Source organism: Mytilus edulis, chromosome 9, assembly GCF_963676685.1.
Source record: "Mytilus edulis chromosome 9, xbMytEdul2.2, whole genome shotgun sequence".
NCBI lineage: Eukaryota > Metazoa > Mollusca > Bivalvia > Mytilida > Mytilidae > Mytilus > Mytilus edulis.
Window position 1 is genome coordinate 22,528,271 of NC_092352.1, and position 19,833 is coordinate 22,548,103.

At 34.1% G+C, this 19,833-nt stretch overlaps 2 protein-coding genes across 4 annotated transcripts in view; both read left to right on the top strand.

The window, feature by feature from the left end:
- Nucleotides 1-4,819: 4,819 nt before the first annotated feature.
- Nucleotides 4,820-13,642, top strand: LOC139487818 (D-beta-hydroxybutyrate dehydrogenase, mitochondrial-like). The gene is made up of 6 exons (XM_071272953.1): nucleotides 4,820-5,134; nucleotides 6,443-6,649; nucleotides 8,069-8,221; nucleotides 11,790-11,983; nucleotides 12,782-13,021; nucleotides 13,397-13,642. The coding sequence occupies exons 1-6, from the start codon at nucleotides 4,924-4,926 to the stop codon at nucleotides 13,478-13,480; spliced, it is 1,089 nt and encodes a 362-aa protein (XP_071129054.1). The 5' UTR covers nucleotides 4,820-4,923; the 3' UTR covers nucleotides 13,481-13,642.
- A 3,955-nt stretch (nucleotides 13,643-17,597) lies between these two features.
- LOC139487816 (uncharacterized) overlaps nucleotides 17,598-19,833 on the top strand; it is a 108,282-nt gene continuing 106,046 nt past the window's right edge. For 2 of the 3 annotated variants that reach the window (XM_071272947.1, XM_071272949.1), the window contains exon 1: nucleotides 17,778-17,977. In XM_071272947.1, coding sequence (XP_071129048.1) covers nucleotides 17,915-17,977 — 63 coding nt within the window. In that variant the 5' untranslated portion in view covers nucleotides 17,778-17,914. Of the gene's footprint in view, nucleotides 17,978-19,833 lie in introns of all 3 variants that reach the window. The other variant, XM_071272948.1, reaches the window with a different exon arrangement.

The window sequence follows — 19,833 nt, forward strand, 5'->3', positions numbered from 1 at the left end:
CTGGTGGAGCATGATGTCGCCACAAGATTTCGCCAACCAGTTCTGTCTTTAACCTTTGTTTCGGTTTCTCCCCGGGTCATGTTTAGCTCCTTCCGTTCTGCTTAAATCGTTCGACGGAAGGTGGTTTTGGGTCTTTCTCTTGGTCTTTTTCCCCTGGGGTGTTTATCTTAAAGCTATCCTGGTTATATTGGAAACAGACATCATGAGAACATGCCCCAGCCATCTGAAGTGCCACTGTTGTATTTCTTTCTGGACACAAGTAGACTTAGTCATTTCAAGGAGATATTCATTTGAAATACGGATTGGCCAGAAGATTTTGCATATTCGCCTCAGACAATTGTGGTGGAAACTTGAGAGCAATCACATACCTGTTTTCGTTACTCTCCAGTATTCACTGTCACGCAGACGGACAGCTTTAACATTACTGGTATATACCCTGATCTTTGTTTTCCTGATGTATTGTTTGGACTTCCAAAAGGTCGTAGTCTTTGAAATGCAGATCTTTTTTATAGTTCGTTCTTATGTTGTACTGTTATACCACTGTCCCAGGTTAGGGGGAGGGTTGGGATCCCGCTAACATGTTTAACCCCGCCACATTATTTATGTATGTGCCTGTCCCAAGTCAGGAGCCTGTAATTCAGTGGTTGTCGTTTGTTTTTATGTTACATATTTGTTTTTCGTTCATTTATTTACATAAATAAGGCCGTTAGTTTTCTCGTTTGAATTGTTTTACATTGTCTTATCGGGGCCTATTATAGCTGACTATGCGGTATGGTCTTTGCTCATTGTTGAAGGCCGTACGGTGACCTAATGTCTTTTTGTATTGGATCTTCTGTACTATTGGATTTATGTATAGAAGAAAATGTAACTAGGAGACTTTAAAAAGACTGTGTCGTTTACCTTGGTATATGTACATATAAAAAAACACAGGCACTTATCTCAGAATTTTGTTTCCTATATACCTTAATATTAAGGTATATAGCACATTTTTTTCTGAGACAAGTGCCTGTGAAAAAAAGGACACTCTCCAACATTGTAGACGAAAACAGACTTCATGACAAAAATCTCCAGTTTGTTGATCTCGTACCTGTCTAAAAATCACAGTTTTCATGATAACAGGCAAAAAAATGGAGAACAAATAAATGATAAAAAAAATTGTCATTTATAAGCAATAACTCCTATAAGAATGTGTCTAATAGTTTTTATGTATATGGACAATTGGTTCAGCTAATTATTCTGAACAATTTTGCTCCTTTCAAATTTTCTCTATTTTATTATAAAGGTTAAAAAAATAATAAACTAAACTTGCATTTTATCCCTTTGTTCTATTTTTAGACCATGTCGGCCATGTTGGTCAGTTGGCGGGGTCATGAGACACATTAAAACTATATACCCTTATGATGATTGTGGTAAACTTTGATTAAATTAGATTTTTGTAAAAGACACTACACGAAACAATTTTTTTTTTAAATTGACTATAAAGGCAATAACTCCTTAAGGGGTAAATTGACCATTTTGGTCATGTTGATTAATTTGTAGATCTTATTTTGTTGTACATTATTGCTGTTTTCAGTTTATCTCTATCTGTTATAATATTCAAAATAATAACCAAATACTGCATAATTTTCTTAAAATTATCAATTCAAGGACAGTAACCCATCAACGGGTTGTCTGATTCGTCTGAAAATTCAGGGCAGATAGATCTTGACCTGATAAACATCAGAGTTGCTCTAAATGCTTTGGTTTAAGATATATACATAAGCCAAAACCTACGTTTTACCCCCTATGTTCTATTTTTAGCCATGGCAGCCATAATGTCATCGGAATTTTTTTTTTTATATCTTGATAACCCAATGATGATTGTGGCCAAGCTTGGTTAACTTTGGCCTAGTAGTTTCAGAGAAGAAGAATTTTTTAAAAGTTAACGACGACGACGGACGACAGACGCCAAATGATGAGAAAGGCATGTGGGCCAGGTAAGGCAAGGTGATAAAAAGGAAATAAAAAAGAAACAATAAACAGTGAGTTATAATTTGCAGTTACATGAACTAAAACCGGGACTCACTATTAAAGGTGGACCATACAAAACAATGCATGCGATATATATAGAAAAATCGTATTTTTTTCGACTATTCATGTATTATTCTATATGCGAAATGTATGACAGATACAGTAAAAATACTGGCATAATGTATTGTATGGAGTGGAGTGTTGGAGTGGAGTATTGGAGTGGAGTGTTGGAGTGAACTTTTGGAGTGAGATTTTGGATTGAAATTTTTGGAGTGAGATTTTGGAGTGAAATTTGATGAAAAATTTTGTAGTGAATAATTTAAAAACAAACTATACTGAAATAGAAATAAAAAATTGCATGCAGTGAAGTATTCGAATAATAATGTTTCGAATAATAATGTGAACGACCTCATATCAACAGTCCTTTATAAACAATTTCAAATTCTCCTGATCTACTGATGCATAACTAAGAGTTATATAATTATTTAGCATTGTGATTTCCCAATCTCTTAAGAATCTGGCAGCATCCTCATTAGGAGAATTTTACATGATGAAAGTATTTTCATTTTCTGAATTTAATTTAGATGAAATTTGGATTTATGAAAAAATAAGTTATTAATTGGTATTACCTAGCTATCATTTCGGTATCAATAGAACACAATAATAAAAGATGAACTGCAATTACAGTGTTATTTCCTGGATTTACATTGAGAAAATATTGTTACACCTGGGGTGTGTGGTTAAACCTTCGTAGCAGGCTGGGCTATAAATATAAATCATAGGTAATATGGTGATTTTCAGAGGCGGATTTAGGGAAAACAATTTGTTGCTTATATAGGGAATCACTGAAGCGTGACTGGAGCGGGCCCCCTCTTAGGTCAGTCAGTGGGCCCCCACTGATGAAAATTTCTGGATCCGCCACTGATTTTTAATACAGGCACTGGTATAGATACATCAATAGTAATATAATATCATATATATATATGATAAATCTCCAATATGTGGATACATATTAACAAGAGAGATTGGTCAAATTTCAATATTTACAAAACTATTAAGTTGTAGTTATAAGGCATATAATAATTATGGTCTCAATAAAATATATAAGTCTTGAGATTCATTACGTATGTTGGTTGAAGGAACCGCATTTAATAAAAGTTGAAAATAAATGAACCAACTACTAACGTTGTTGTCAAATCTATAAAAGATATTGTTGAAAATCTATATAGGAAAAAAGAAATAGATTCACAAACTTAATTATAATTTCTTGAGGAATAATAATGAATCAAAACACGGACACATGTACCTTCTTCCAAAAGTTCATAAAATTAATCTAGAAATAATTAATGAGGCATTCCGAACTGGTCAAATAGTTGGAAACATAAACATTCCTTACCGACCAATCATCAATAAGTGTAACTCTCCCACGAGACGCATTGAAAGATTACTGGGTCTAATCTTAAAACCATTATTGAAGAGGCATAACTTTTACATTCAAGATACAAAAGACCTCATTAATAAAATAGAGTCACACGAGGTCACATGATGTAACGTCGATGTACACAACTATGAACATTGATAACTTAGAAGAAACATTTATCAATTCATTAGAATCAATTGACACACAAGAATATAGTTTCAGCAGATTTTACTATAATGTTCTTTAAATGGTTGCAGTATTTCTTTGCGTGTGAACTGGGTTATCACAGGATTCAGGTAATAATATATTATGCAAATCATTTGCGGGTTGTACCAATATATGAATAAACACTATATATATGTATACCAAATATTAAATCAATATGTTTAAGCATGACACAAAAAGAGCAGAAAATTGATTATTAACTTGATAAACTCAAATCACCATCTCCAAGCATAGTGATAAACAAGAATGTGTCCATAGTACATGGATGCCCCACTCGCACTATTATTTTCTATGTTCAGTTGACCGTTTAGTTGCAGTCAAAACTCACTGGACAGACTGACGAACGAACGAACGGATGGACAGACGAACGGACATACAGACCAGAAAACATAATGCCCCTCTACTATCGTAGGTGGGGCATAAAAATGTTGAGAACTGATTAATTAATTTCCTAAGTCCAAGGGTCATAACTCATAAGTATCAGACCGAAACAGAATTTAAACTTTATCTGTAACTTGTCATAGTAAAACTAAATTTATTGGATGGACAGACAGACGGAAAGACAGACAGTCAGACGGAAAGCTAAGATCAATGTGTGTCGTCCCACACATAATTGTAAAAAATGTTAGTATTTAATGTTGTGCTGATCTAAAATTTCTTTGTGTCCTTCCTTCAATTGTTCTTTAATTTTCTGTAATTTTTATTTATTTATTTTTAATGAATACTTGTTCAAAATTAAACAAAACATTTAACCCCCTGACATTCTACTACTTCTAGAATAATATACTATATACTCTAAAATTTCACCAAAAAAAAAAAAATCACTCCAAAATCTCACTCAAAAAATTTCACTCCAAAATCTCACTCCAAAATCTCACTCCAACACTCCACTCCAATACTCCACTCCAACACTCCACTCCATAAAATACATTATGCCAAAAATACTAGTATTTCAGACTCTGCACGTTTTATACACTTTTGACAATCAATATATGTATAACAACAATGGATAATTTAACTGCTTGGATAACTGGTCCGTAACAAATGAAATCCAGGTGTTTATTTTTAAATTATAGTATCTTAAAAAAAGGAATTTAAAATCCAAATGTTTTTTCTCTCCAAAGCACACAATGCACACAACTTTTCATAAATAGCGCACACTTAACACTGTGTATTGTACTTATCAGCAATTCATTTTCGTTTCCTTAACTTTGATGACCTAGCAAAGTTTTAATCACACACACGCTGGCACCCTATATACACAAAACATGGCCGCATTGCCAATAGGTTTGACATATTGGGATGTAGGACGGTTGGTGACAATTGTATGCCTGCCGCTGTTACTTTCGTGTTGCTACGTAACAACTTTTCTCGTCTGTCTGTCTGTTATTTATGTTGCATTCTACCTGTACAGAAAATCTACAATAAAACGGATACCTGTATCTGGTCAAGGAGTCCTTATTACTGGATGTGATACCGGTAAGTATATATAGTCGTGTTTGATCGTTTTCATTTTGTGTACATCCTTCAATATAAAAATAAGAAGGTGTGGTATGATGATTGTCAATGAGACAACTATGCACGGTACCAATGTTACAATGAAGTGGATGTTAGCAATAATAAGCAACCGTACGGCCCTCAGCCTACATTTAGTTAGTAGGCCAGCCATATTAGACCAAAATACCTTTAAAAATATATTTAAATAAGATGATACGGTAGACAACTGTCAACAACAAAAAAGTTGTGATGAACGCTAAGACTTTTATTAAGTAATCCTCATCAACTAGCACAATTGAAATAATAATTGCAAATTCGATTTTTGCCATCATTTTGGGTAGGTGCACTCGATTTTCAGTTATGGTGCTGTCCAACAAAGGATTTTCCAGACGAAATATCTGACATCACCGCCACCTATGAAATATAACAGACATAGGAAAATCCAGTTGCACCTGTCTATTTATTTATATCTATATTTATGTGTATGTCGAGTTATATGACCGTCGGCAGTCTTCGGAAGTCACCTCGATGGTAAATTAGATGGCGCATATAGACTTATGTACACGCTGAATGCTGATACATATTTTCGGTGGCCCACGGTGGACTTTTAAAGCTCCAACGGTAACAATGGACTAAAATCTCACGTGCTTATCTTTAACTCCACAGCGCTAGAATTTACATCGCCAGTGCTTGACTTTAATAAAAACCACAACTCTTTATCTATATGAGACCAACAGTGCTCCTTAAATTGGTAAAATAAGCGTACGTGAAAAAAAAACTTGTGTAGCGGTGCTTCCCCTGACCTCACAGAATGTAAGTTCCAATAGTTCGCTATGTGAGTACTTCTTTTACTAGTAGTTCATATTGGTAAAGCGGTGACCGACTGTTTCAGGAGTCCGGTTTCGATAACAGTGTCACTGACTGACTTTTACATTCAGTCAAATTAGCAGAAATCATACTCTTTTGATACTTTTGGTGACCAACTGTTAAAACCAACTGCAAAGACAAGATGAAAAACAAATCATAGAAAGAGTTAGATGTTGTATTCTACAGTGTTATCGCATTGTTACCTAGCCCTACGTGTCAAGTCGTCCTTTTTTCTTAGGCTTCAACAGTTCATCTTTTGTATTGGAAGGGCAATTTTTATTGAAATAATTTGTTTCATTCATAATTTCTTGAACGAAATCGTTTATGTAAAACATAATGTTAAGACAAATTGTTAGACGAGTACTAAGGGAAAGTTTAGAGCCAAATGATAATATGTATTTGATAGTTTGTTGTGTTCTCTAGGATTCGGACACGAATTTGCCAAAAGATTGGACAGCTTGGGATTTACAGTTTTCGCTGGTTGTTTATCAGATCAAAGTGATGGAGCTAAGAACCTCAAAACAAGTAAAACAGGTCGACTACACGTCCTTGGTCTCAATATAACAAAGGATGATGAGGTGCTTAAAGCAGTAACATACGTTACTAAAGTCCACGAAAAAACAGGATGTGGTAAGTCCATGATGTCTTTATTAATGTTTTGTATACTATTCTAAATGCATGTGGGATGGATGCGTATGAGATTGTCCATCATAAAATTGAGAATAGAAATGGGGAATATGCCAAAGAGACAACAACCCGACCAAAGAGCAGATAAAAGCCGAAGTCCACCAATGGATTTTCAACGCAGCGAGAAAATCCCGCACCCGGAGGCAGGATGCAGCTGGTCCCTAATGAAAAAGATGTGCTCTAGTTCAGTGAAAATAGACGTCATACTAAACTCTAAAACATATAAATTAACTAAAATAAAAAAACATGTACAAGACTAACAAAGGACAGAGGCTACTGACTTGAGACTTGAGATCTCACCCCCCCCCCTAAATACCTCTAGCCAATGTAGAATAAACAAACACACAGAAAAACGCACAGAAAAACTCAGTTTAAAAGAAGTTGCTTTTCGTTTTGCTGTTCTTCCTCATAATATTTTTCCAATTCATTTTGACATTCTTGCATAAGATGGCTTTCATCGAACCGTTGTTTCTATAGTCTTAAGCAAATCGTAATGCTTTCCTCGAACCCTTATTTTTGCAGGTCATTACCAAATCATAAAATTGACGGTTTTATTTCTTCTTAATATATTGTGTTAACAAATAGAGATCAAATACTATGAATTAAATTCTATAAAGAGAAGAAAAGTTAAATAGTTTATGTTGTAATTTTGTTTACCGTTTTTCAAATATCATTGTTATTATTAATATAACCCTTGTAGTTTATAGATAGCATCTTTATTATCGAAAACAGATCTTATTTTGATGTTTAAAGTTTTATGTCAAATTTTCTGATCGATCTTATAAATAACTTTAAAATACAATGATAGTCTTTCATTTTGTATTCCCACAAAAAATAAAGCGGTTATGCGTGAGGTGTTGTTTATGTAAAAGTTAACAATCATAGGGTTTCAAATAACTGTCCTCGCTTTACACTAAAATAATGCTCCCACTTTGATGTCGAACTTTTTAAAATAAAAATATCAATTTGTGCTGATAAGTCTTTATATTTTATATATTGAAATGCAGACAAGAATATCGATAAATCGAATGACCAGTACACATTTCAGTTATCATAAAAAAACCAACAGTGAATGATTTGTTTTTGCATTTTTGCTAGTCAAGTATAAAATTAGAATATGTGGTATGGCATCCAATGAGACAACTCTCAATCAGAGTTCTTTTCCCCAACGTATTGCTCATATTAAACAGTATAGATGCGGGTCCAGGATTATGAAAAAAGAGGCTCCACAATTAGTCACTGTTTGGAGTAAAACATGAAAAGGACTCTGCCTTGACCATATACGTAAAGTACCACAAAGGGCACCTTGTCCCACACTTCTCAAGCCGCCTCTGCCTTTACTCCTGTAAAATATATTTGTAGGATTATGGGCGTTGGTGAATAATGCTGGATTAAACATGCTAGGGGATATAGAGCTGTGTACCATGGAAATGTTTTACAAAATATCGGAGGTAAACATGTATGGAATGGTCAGAGTCACCAAAGCATTTCTACCATTGATCCGCAAAAGTAAAGGTAACACCATAAATCAATCATTTAACAGTAATTCAGAAACTTGAATGTTTACTGTATATATAAAGATGGTTTAAATATGCATGCATGAATCAGAAACAAATATTTACACACGAAAAAGAAAATGAATTAAGACAATAAAGTTCTTATAACTATCGTCACCAGGATCAATCCAAATATCTTGCCTCTTGTAAAATACAATACGTATTTCGTAAAAAAATGTTAGATTCAAACAAGAAAAATACCAAAAACTGACTTTATCAAGATGCTGGCTTTCTTGGGGAAAATATATAAGTTTCGTTTGGATGATGCTTTTTTTTTCTTTTTTCAAACAATCGACATTCCCATGGGAACATACTGTGCTCCTTTTCTTGCCGACTCGTTCTTTTTCATATGAAGACTACTTAATTCAGGAGCTTCCTATAAGAATAATAGACAGGACCTAGCCTTAATATCACGTTCCGCTATATAGATTATGTCCTGTCACTAAAACAATTCAAGGTTTGGTTAATATGTTGACCGCATCTATCTCATCAACATGGAGATAAAGAATACAAGACATACATTTAAGTCTGCCTCATATGTTGACTTAAATCTAAATATTGACAATGTCAGATGGTCGGTTGAGAACAAAACTTGGCGACTTAAGATATGATGTCAGGTTCCCAACTGTGAACTTGCCATTTCTATGTAGCAGCATTTTATCAGCGCCCGCATATGGAGTTATCTTTCATTTTATACGATATTCCAGATCTTGCATTTCCTGTCATGTTTTCTTTGATAGAGGGTTGTTGTGTGACGGAAGCTATAAAACCAAGAGTTCCAAGTGGTGAAGTTGATATAACATCATTGCTTCGAACGAAAAGTTTATGGACGCCGTCACGAGTTGTTTGACCGTATTTGGAATATCTGTTTCACAGATGACGACGGATATAATCCAATTGTCGTACCAATAATCCAGTCCTTATTTCCTCGAATGTGACCTACCGAATTAAACCTATTATCGGGATTTTACTTGCATGCCCATCACGACGGGCGTCAAATGTGGAACATGATCTGCTTATCTTTTATAGCACCTCGTATAACCCCTATTTTTTTTTAAAGGGATTCGTGTTGTTCTTGCTTTAGTTATATCACAGTTGTCACAGTTTCCATTCGTTTGATGTGTTTGATCTTTTGATTTTGCCATTTGATAAAGGACTTAACGATTTGAAATTTTGTTGGAGTTCGGTCTTTTTGTTAAAATCGTACTTGTTTTGGGATTAAAAAACGTTCCTTCCAAGTGGACTGAATCGTTTCCTATTTATATGGTTGTTATAAAGAATTTTAAATTCACAAAACATATTTCAAAGTTCAGATAGTTGAACCTCATACCCTTCTTCTAAAATGAGAGAGGATATGGACGAAACTTTATAAATCAGGAGACCAAAAAAAAATAACAACACCATGGCCAAGAATAAATTTAAAAAAAAAGACAAACAATAGTAACAAAAAACTTCACAGAATACTGAAACTGGACAACACAGATCCAACCAATACTGGGGGTAAACTTGGGTGTTCCGGAAGGGGAAATGAGAAAGAGGGAACCAATATCTACTGCATGTAATCGAGACGCGTACTCTGTAAATTGTCTACACTTATGTAATGGGGTCTATCCCAAAAACATATTGAAATGGAACTTATACATGTATAAGAAAATTTGAACTTGCATAGGCTTTGTCGGCATATATGACGATGATACTCGGCAATTACTACCCGTGAAGCCAGAATAAACCCCTAAAGGTTTGATCTATGGACATATTGATTAAAAGTTTCCCATTAAAGTGGTTCAATCTGTTAACACAGACATTTAACCTATTTTTGTTTTCTAAATTGTTTATTAAGACTACAGCGTGTTCCAAAAGGGAGGCAATTGAAAACAAAAGGATATTCTAGCTGAAAAGTCGCGAAAATAAACGGACAATGTCATGGCATAAAACAAGGGACGACCAACAAACAGCATTTAAAAAAACCCACAAAATAAAAAAAAAATAAAGACTGAACATATGAACCCATCAAGAACACGGGGTGAAATAAAGTGCTCCGGAAGGGTAAGCAGATCCTACTCCACATGCGACACCCGTCGTGTTACTTCTAAAAAGTTTTATCAAGGGATTATGCATCACACAATAGCAGATTGACGATTGACTGTTAAAGTTTATTTTTGGTAACATCCCTTTGGCGTGGCTTGGTACTTATACATCTTACCACTGTGTTGTTGTGCTATGGTCATATGTCATATTGTTGTCGTTTGTTTTGCTTATTAGTTTTACCTATGTTTGCCATTTTGTTTTTCTTTGTTGACACAATTTTGTTTGTTTTTATGATGACTATGATTATAACACATTGTTGTTGAGTAATGGTTAATAATGTTCAAAGACAAAAAATAAAAGCCTATATATATATATATATATACTAAGTTGCTGTGCAAAGAGAGATAACTAACGTTTTCCAACTCTTTAAATTTTATCTCACTCACTTTAAATATTTTAGGCAGGAAAAAATCTTTTTATTTTAGAAATTTAATTGTTTCCTAGTCTTCTTAACAACAAACCATCAGTTTTTACTTATCTTCTCAAAGTTTATGTATTACCTGTTTTGGAAAAATTACTTAAAACACATACCTTAACAAACGAAATTTATGAGGACTACTATGGAATATCTGTGTCACAGATGACCACGGATATGTTCTAATTCTCGTTACAATCACGTCATCTTTTTCTCGATTGCCGAATGAGACTGGTCGCCTTATGTGTTCTTACCACGAATAACACATTGGTCGCTGCTATTGGAGTAATATTTGCCTACCCTTCCAGATCATGAGATCAAGTTGTATGGGGTTCGTGTTGCTCAGTCTATAATTTTCTATGTAGTGTTTTGTGAAATTGTTATTGTTTTCGTCGCCTATTGTTTTTATGCCATCGTCATTAATTACCCTTGTCCGTTCTTACCTCCGTCCTAAAATTGGTGTTCGTTTTCTAACTTGAGTTTACTTTATGTTATTAAACATAATAATTATTACCACAAAACACAGATTAAGTTCGAATTTAGTGGCGTTCTTGAGTTATGCTCCTTTATAAAGTTGTATGAAAGCGGAAGGCATCTTCTGTGTCCCATGGACACATTCTCCATGTATTTATGTTTATTTGTGTTTGCAATGCATGGTGCGATATGTTTTTCTCGACTTGTGTGTTTTCTGTGTCCCGTGATATCACCTCTTTTTTACAAATCGATACGATCATATCAAAACACCATAAAAGTATGAATGCTTGCTACACGTTGTTAGATTTCTGTCTCATACCATATTTTTCACTTTATTTCAAAACTATTTAGGGAATGATGTCGGATAAAGAGTCCCAAAAGTTAATTAGTTTTAAATTCATTATGTTAATAATCAACATCTCGCATTCAATGCCATTCGGCACACGGAGAGAGGAAATCCCAAGTCTTAAGACTGTGATATAGTTTCTTCGTAGTATATAAGTAAACTTTGGGAAAACTTGATTATGGTATTCTTTGATATTTGTTGCAGGTCGCATTCTAAACACTACTAGTGTAAAAGGTAGACTTTGCTTGCCAAAAAATGCTGCCTATGTTATTACTAAATTTGGCGGGGAAGCATTTTCAGACGTTCTACGCTTAGAAATGCTAAAGTTTGGAGTACGGGTAATCGTTATAGAACCTGGTAATTTTGGCGGAGCCACAGGCATGCTAAACGAACAATCTGTAAGTATTAACGTTATTATGTATCGTGTATCTTTAATCTGAATAGCTCTTCAGTACTTACATGCAATGGTGATCAATGGTGTAAAGCGATGTATAAAGGAATGTAGGCGATGGGGCAAACAGATGAACAGGCTAAGTAAAATGAAAAGAGTGACAATTGAGCAAACTTCAAGAAAAAAAAGAAAAAAACAGTGCCATCTGTACACGATGTGCCCCCAGTATGACCACAGATGCGAACGACTGCCCGTCAAGACAAATGCATTTATAATTCTCATCAAACTAACTACAAATAGAGTCGTCCACTTGCACTCGAAGCCGAGAACACTTCCAAGAAACCCAATGTGCGTTTAACACGCAACTGCTAGACAAAATCGAAGCGAGTATTGTCGTTAATTAAGGATACGTTTCATAACAGATTATATCTAACTGTCCTTTCATTTCTATAGTGATGTAACTCGACACTAAAGAATGAACTTGAACTTGAACGACTCTTGTTGGAGGCGAGTATGCTTACCGATATCAAAACCAAGCAAATGTAATACACATCTGACAGTATGTGACTGCGCAGCACAAACAACCAAATTTAAATACATAACATATTTTCAAATCGTCAGTGGCACAATTTGTTCTCTTCCTGCATATGCATAAAATAATTGCTACTGAACGTTAAACAAGCAACATCAGTCAATCAATCAAGCAACCAACACATTCAATCGGTATAAATTAATTGCCGGTGAAATGCGAACTTGTTTTGATGGCCAAGTTGAGGTTGTTTGTAAATGTATTTTATTATTGCAGCTTAAAGCTATTAAAAGAGATTTCGACACCATGGCAGATAAAGTTTCTCCAGAGGTACAAGACGTTTACAATGCTAAACAATATTTAGAAGATTTATACAAGGCCGTATGTGGTAGCAGTAACAGTACGTATCCTGGACTTAAACCAGTTGTTGACGCTATGGAGGATGCTGTTGTCAGCACTCACCCTAAATATAGATATCTAATTGGTGGAAGCAACTCCTTCTATGATGTGTATTGCGTATGTATTTCTTTTTATAATTTAAACATACCTTTGCGATGGGTAATAAAGTCTGCAATACGTCTATGAACATCTGTATGTATTTTGTGAATTCTATCAATATTTTATTCCGATTGTCCAGCTTACTCCCTTGTTATGCAAACGTTTTACCAGTGTACTTATTTGTTTTGAGGCCAGCTGAAGGACTCCTCAGGGTGCGGGAGTTTCTCACTGCGTTGAAGACCCATTGGTGGCCTTTGGCTGTTGTCTGCTCTAGGGTCGGGTTGTTGTCTCTTTGACACATTCCCCATTTCCATTCTCAAATGTATTGTAATACGATATTTGAGCAAGGCTTAGTGAATGGACCACATAACAATCTTTTGTCTTTATTTTCAGACTCTTGCACGATTAACACCATACTTACCTGAATCTTGGATGGACTATTTGGTTGATAGAACATTTGCCAGCGGAAAACAGTAGAGCGCAAGAACGTTAAAGAACTCAACATAGGGCCTTGCAATACCAAGTTGACACATTTCTTTTCTTTAGAACTGTTTATGTTGAGAGTGCAGCTCTTATAAAATATACATGTGTCTAAAATGTTCACAAAACATGAATCTAGAAGATAATTATACTCGGTTACTTGTTATTATATATGATACAAATAATTGTCACGAATGATTCCAAGTCCCGTGTCTACCATAGCCGGGTCTATAATATCAAGGTTTGTAAATATGTCGGGAAGTAAAATGTCCGGTAATGACCCCAAAAGGGTTCATGGCCAGTAATTGTTTGAATGTATGAAATATTTCATTTATCAATTGATCAAAGCATAATTAAGAGTTGCGTATCTTTTATTCAAAATTTAAAAGTAAAATCTTTAAGATGAAAACCTAACATTGCTGCCCCTTAGTAGGAGCTGAACAGCCGGCCTGAAAATATTTCGAAACCCCGAGTCAGTGTTGTGGATAACTGCAGTATATACAATGCATTTTTTGTATATAGAAAAACAATCCTGAAGACATGTATTTCTTAAATAGTTGTCCTGAATATTCCCAAGTGTGCACCATCGACTTTACAAAACAATCTGTTTCTCCGGGCACTCCAGCTTCCTCCACCAATAAAAACTGGCCGCCACGAAATAGCCCAAAAGCTATGCCTAAAAGTGTTAAAACACCAAAAATCAAACTTACACTGTACCATTGCAAATAATCATTTTACATTATACAATATATGACATATATAGGTATAGGAAGATGTGGTATGGGTGCCAATGAGACAACTCTCCATCCAAATAACAATTTATAAAAGTAGACCATTGTAGGTCATAGTATACTTGGCACAGAAATATAAAATATTTGCAAAAAAAAAAAATAAGACACAATAAGCATGTAACACACGAGTGATGTAACTTGGAGTTTGCTGTTGTGGAAGGGTACGTCTTATACAGATTAGATTTAGACAAATCAGTTAGTTCTACGAATTTTGGGGCTTTTTATCAATAGTACCAATATGCTTTGGTAATTTACTGTGATTACTTAGGGTGACACTAAGATTTATCAGTATACATGTATCTTTAAACGAGAGGCACAATCCACTAGGAATTCTCCTGTTGGAAAAGTATAAAAAATAAGATGTGGTATGATTGCCAATGAGACAACTGTCCACAAGAGACAAAAATGACACAGACATTAACAACTATAGGTAACCATACGACCTTCAACAATGAGCAAAGCCCATACCGCATAGTCAGCTAAAAAGTAGTTCATTTCTTTTTTTCTGGGTCTAACTTGACGGCCATGTATTTGCCAAGTTTGCATTATTTTGAAGATCAATATTTACCATGTTTTTTAGACTTTAATAATCAAAGACCTCTCTGTCACGGACGTGTAATGTTATCGGTAATGTCATTTATATAGATCAAGAAAAGTAGAGGGCCCATGATAGACCCTTTATGCAACCAATGTGTTCCTGCTTTAATCTTTCATTTAAGGCAGTGTCTGCGCGTACCCGCATGTGGGTACGAATAGTCAAATTGACATTCGTAGGCTACGCGTACCCACATCCGGTTTTATAATAAAATGCAATCAAATCGGGAATTAAACGTGAAATATATACAGAAATTATCGATAATATGGGGATTTCGAGTAGAACGAGTGAAGGGTATGACAAATAATATTTTCGAATTGTATTTATAAGTTAATAATATATAATAAACCTTGCAAATTAAATGCACACTGATTGAAAAAGAAATATACAGTCCCTGTATACTATATAGTCCTATAATATATAAATCCGAATTTTAAGTTGCTTCCACGCCTCAGAGGCAAAATATTTTTTGATGCTCTGAAGGTTTACATTTTCGTCAAACATTTTGTTATTTATTAACGAAGCTTTCATAGAAGATTATTGGCATCGGCCTTTGTTTTTTTAGAAATAATGTATTAGGCCTTCATTTTTCCTGTCGAACTTGTTTAGAATTTTTTGCCTCCGTGAATACAGGAAAAAATTATTCTGTAAAACTTGATTTCCTCTTTATTTTTTGTGTTTCCAGTTCTTCTTTTCTCTGCAGCTGCAATTGACTCTGAGTTTGTTTTTATATACAATTGTATGAAATTAATCGACTGATACTTTTGAACAAATTGTTCCAATTCATGATAACTTTGAAATGTCTGCCCCACATGCATATCACTCTTTTCCCATTTTAAGAATATTTATCAACCGAGAAAAACTGTTCACTTACATATATATATAAATTTTTACAAAACTTCTAAGTAGTTGATCAATTTTATTCACTAAAATTTTGCGATAATTTCTGTATATATTTTACGCGAAGTTAATTCCCGATCCGATGGCAATTTATTATAAAACCGGATGTGGGTACGCGTAGCCTACGAACGGCAATTTTGCTATGCGTACCCGCATGCGGGTACGCGCAGACACTGCCTTCATTTAAAGGAAGTTGTATTGTAACTTGTTGATGTCTTTACGATGCATAGCTTTGTGTCCACGATATATTGGAGATTACCCTAGATTCCTTATATTTCAAGTTTTATCAAAAGATCCTTTCTCAACGGGATTCATGAATCATCAACCATTTAACGTTATTCTCTCTTGATTTTAAATCTTTGGAACTTAATTTACAGTACTACGAACGTCACGATTATTTTGACAATATGATATAAGATCATATAAGATCTTATTTGATCAATAATATTGTTGTTCATTAGGTGAAATGATATTACCAATAGTTATTTAATAGACATATGTTTTATTAAAAGTATTTGTAAATAAAGAAAACTATTCGTAATTTTGTCGGATTAGCATTCCTATTGAAAGCAATAATTGGAATGAAGATTATATTAAATGAACACGATCCACACGGACATTTTAAGGTTTAAATATCATTTTCCAATACCTTATGCTGAATAGTTCAACTTGAGTTTGCTGTAAAAGTTTTTCCGGGTAGTTTTAATTTAAGACTTTAAAGATAACTCTTACAACGACTTCCAAAAGGATACCGTTTGTCTAATATTGAAGTCCGATTTTAATGAAATTTTAAATATGAATCCTTTTTTAAAATGATAATTAGCGTGTAATTACTGAAAATCTTTATCTATAAACAATACAATGTGTTTTCTACTCATACTTTTTAGATTGTATACGTTCTTATTGCTATATATATATATATATATATAGATAGATATAAGAAGATGTGGTATGAGTGCCAATGTAACAACTCTCTATCCATATATATTTTGCCATACCTAAATATATGTTTTGACCAGAAATTCAAGTTTGCCTTTAAATTAACTCTTATCTTTGAAAATATGATTCAAACAAATTTTTCAAACTTTTCCGAGAAACTGCAAATATTTCAGTAGTATATATCTATAGTGTCAATTTCATCCAAATCGGACAGAGATAAAACAATGTGTTTTTTTTTTTATGATTTATGTAACTTTCTACCTATTTTAAAAACAGTTTTGACCTCTGACGGTACATGTTGTGTTACCTGATATTCATGCTCCCTTTTCTCTCACATCTCTCTAAGTATTATTTTCTCAATGAGGTTAGAATTGACTCGATGTGTACGATGAATCCTCGAATAGACAGTGAGGATCATTATCTTTTTCAGACAAAATTGACTTTTCAATATAAACTTCATCACGTTAGTTGTATATAGATTTTCATGAAACAGCTGATAAAACATATAGCAGTCAATATTGCATATACATAGATCCGGTTTGTCATCAGATCATTTATATGGTCACTTGGAACAAATATAAAATGGCCAAATAAATTTTCTTTTATACTTCTTTCATGTTTTAAATCTTTCAGTGATACAAATATTAATCCTATTTTAAAATTTCATGACAAACGTCTTGTCTTTAGTTACTGACTTTATTTACTTTATTTACTTTTTAGTAATTTTTCTACACGATTTAAATTTTAATTGTACATGTGACTATTAATCTAATGTGTATAGTATATTATGAAAGTTTTGATGAATGAATTACGGTACACCTAATTTCATGCACCAATAAATCCACACAATACCAATATGTCTCAGCCAATGAATAGCCACGGCTAGACTGGGTAGATCAATTTCTATAAAAAGAACATTTATAAAGGGTATTGTCATTCCATTTCTGGCTTAAAAATTGTGTCTGTCTACTCTTGCATGACATTGTTTCACGTGGGTGCGGTCGCAAGTGATACCATTCTTACCAAGTTTTCGAGTTTTAATTGAAACTACTAAGAACTTTGCATCTGTGCAGTTGCAGAGCTCTTGGACTAGTGTGAAATAACCGGTTTTCGTTTTGATTGTTTTTGTTTGGAGTTTAAATAATGGAAATTGTGTCTTGATTTTAAATTAATTAGGTTTTTTTATTTAAATTTCATACACAAACAATGACAAATATAATGTCTTGGATCTCATTACTGTGTGTATCTATTGTTCTAGTCAACTGTCAGGTAAGTTCTCTAAAACATCATTTCATTTCCTTGTTAAAGGTCAACTCATTCATTAATTATACAAAGATTTTTATTGATCATATACATATTATGTTTAAGTTGTTTACCATTTCTACAAGAAAAAAGAGTTTGCAATACTGGCAACAGGTGAAAGGTCCAACGCCCTCTTCTTGGTCAGAACATTAAAACTTCGCTGATCATTACCAATACCTTTCACATTCTGGCTTTAACACCCATCTGTAACTTCCAAATGCAAACATTCAGCTAAATGTTCAGATAAGGAATATTGGTCTCGAGATGTGTATATTTTATAACACATAATTGTAAAATAAAACGAAAAAGTAGACCGATTATCAGTTTCCGTTTTGTGCATGTTGTACAGCATTTACCCCATAAAAAGGTATAGGGCCTACCTGTTGATTAAGGCTTGTGATTTCGTAGATGAATACCGGACTTACTACGACGACTGGCACATATTTTTTTTTAATCCTAGGTCCTATAATTAAATGGACATTAGTATGAAACATTTTAGGCTAGACTAGTACTTTCAGCAGGTGTATTTACATAATTAACAAAAAGAAATAAATTGCATTGAGGTTTTAAAGCATTGTCGACTATGTATAAATTATGTCAAATAATGACAGTGATGAAATATATGCCTTTGCATTCATTAAAATTTGTCATTTTAATTATGACCTGTATATCACCTGAACATTAATGATCATATTTAAATGTGTGTGATACATATAAGGACAACGACTCTCAGCCACAAGCTGCTATAAAAGTCTTGGTCTTCTAAGTTAAACTCATGCTGGAGTTCATTGGGACAGTATATTATACTCTGTGAAAAAACAATATATATAGCTTGGTTTTATCCACGTGATGCAAAGGGGGCGATCTATGTTTACCCTACCCTTTATCTTTATATTTATCTTACCCTTAAAGGTGTCGGGGTTGCTTTTGCCTAGGCTTTTGCACCCCATGACTATTCCCAACCTTGCCAAGTTATTTTGGGAATGTGAAGGTCATGCGACTACAGTCTGAATAATGTTATCTTTTCGTCATGATTACTTTTTCATATTAACCGGGTGTAGGCCTATATTCTTCCAGTTATATACGCAAACGCGGTCCCTTGTAAAATGTTTCAATACCACCACCTCAGTGGTACCGCATAGGCGTTCTCTCTTCAGAGTCAGTCTTGCTCATAGGTTTGATTTCCGTCTTGGTCAAACCAAAACCTACCATTTTTCTGCTCAGCACCCGGTGTTCAGTAGGAATACTAGTAAGAGCAAAGTGTTTCGTCTCCGATTCAGAAAACCGCATAAGGTTATACAGTGACATGGCAATATGTGCCTTTTGAGCTTGTATCTTTCAAATAAATCTGACTGAGCGTTTCTGTGCAGCACAATGCAGGAAATTTTCTTAAAATGTTGTCTGTGTCGTATTGGACATTCTTCTGGAAGCAAGTCATCTGTCTAATACTTAATGATTCAAATTTGGTACACTGCGAAAAATATGCGAGAGCTATGGATGTGTTATGTAATTTAAAAACGGTTGATAAAGCGATTTACAATAATGGGACTTGGGCCAGGCAAAACTTTCTTAACAACTCTATATATATTATGCAAAACCTAATACTGGTCAGAAGGATATGAAAACATATAGTATGTGACGTCTCAGCTAGATCACATATACATGTAGATAATGAAACATGTACTTTAATTTTCCTAATTGCTGGGTTCTTCTGAACTTGAGTATGTAACACATAGCGCATTGTATGGTATTGGACACATTCTGGGTTGCGTAGATATGATTTAAACAAATCAACCCAATATTTGTTATAATTTACACATCAA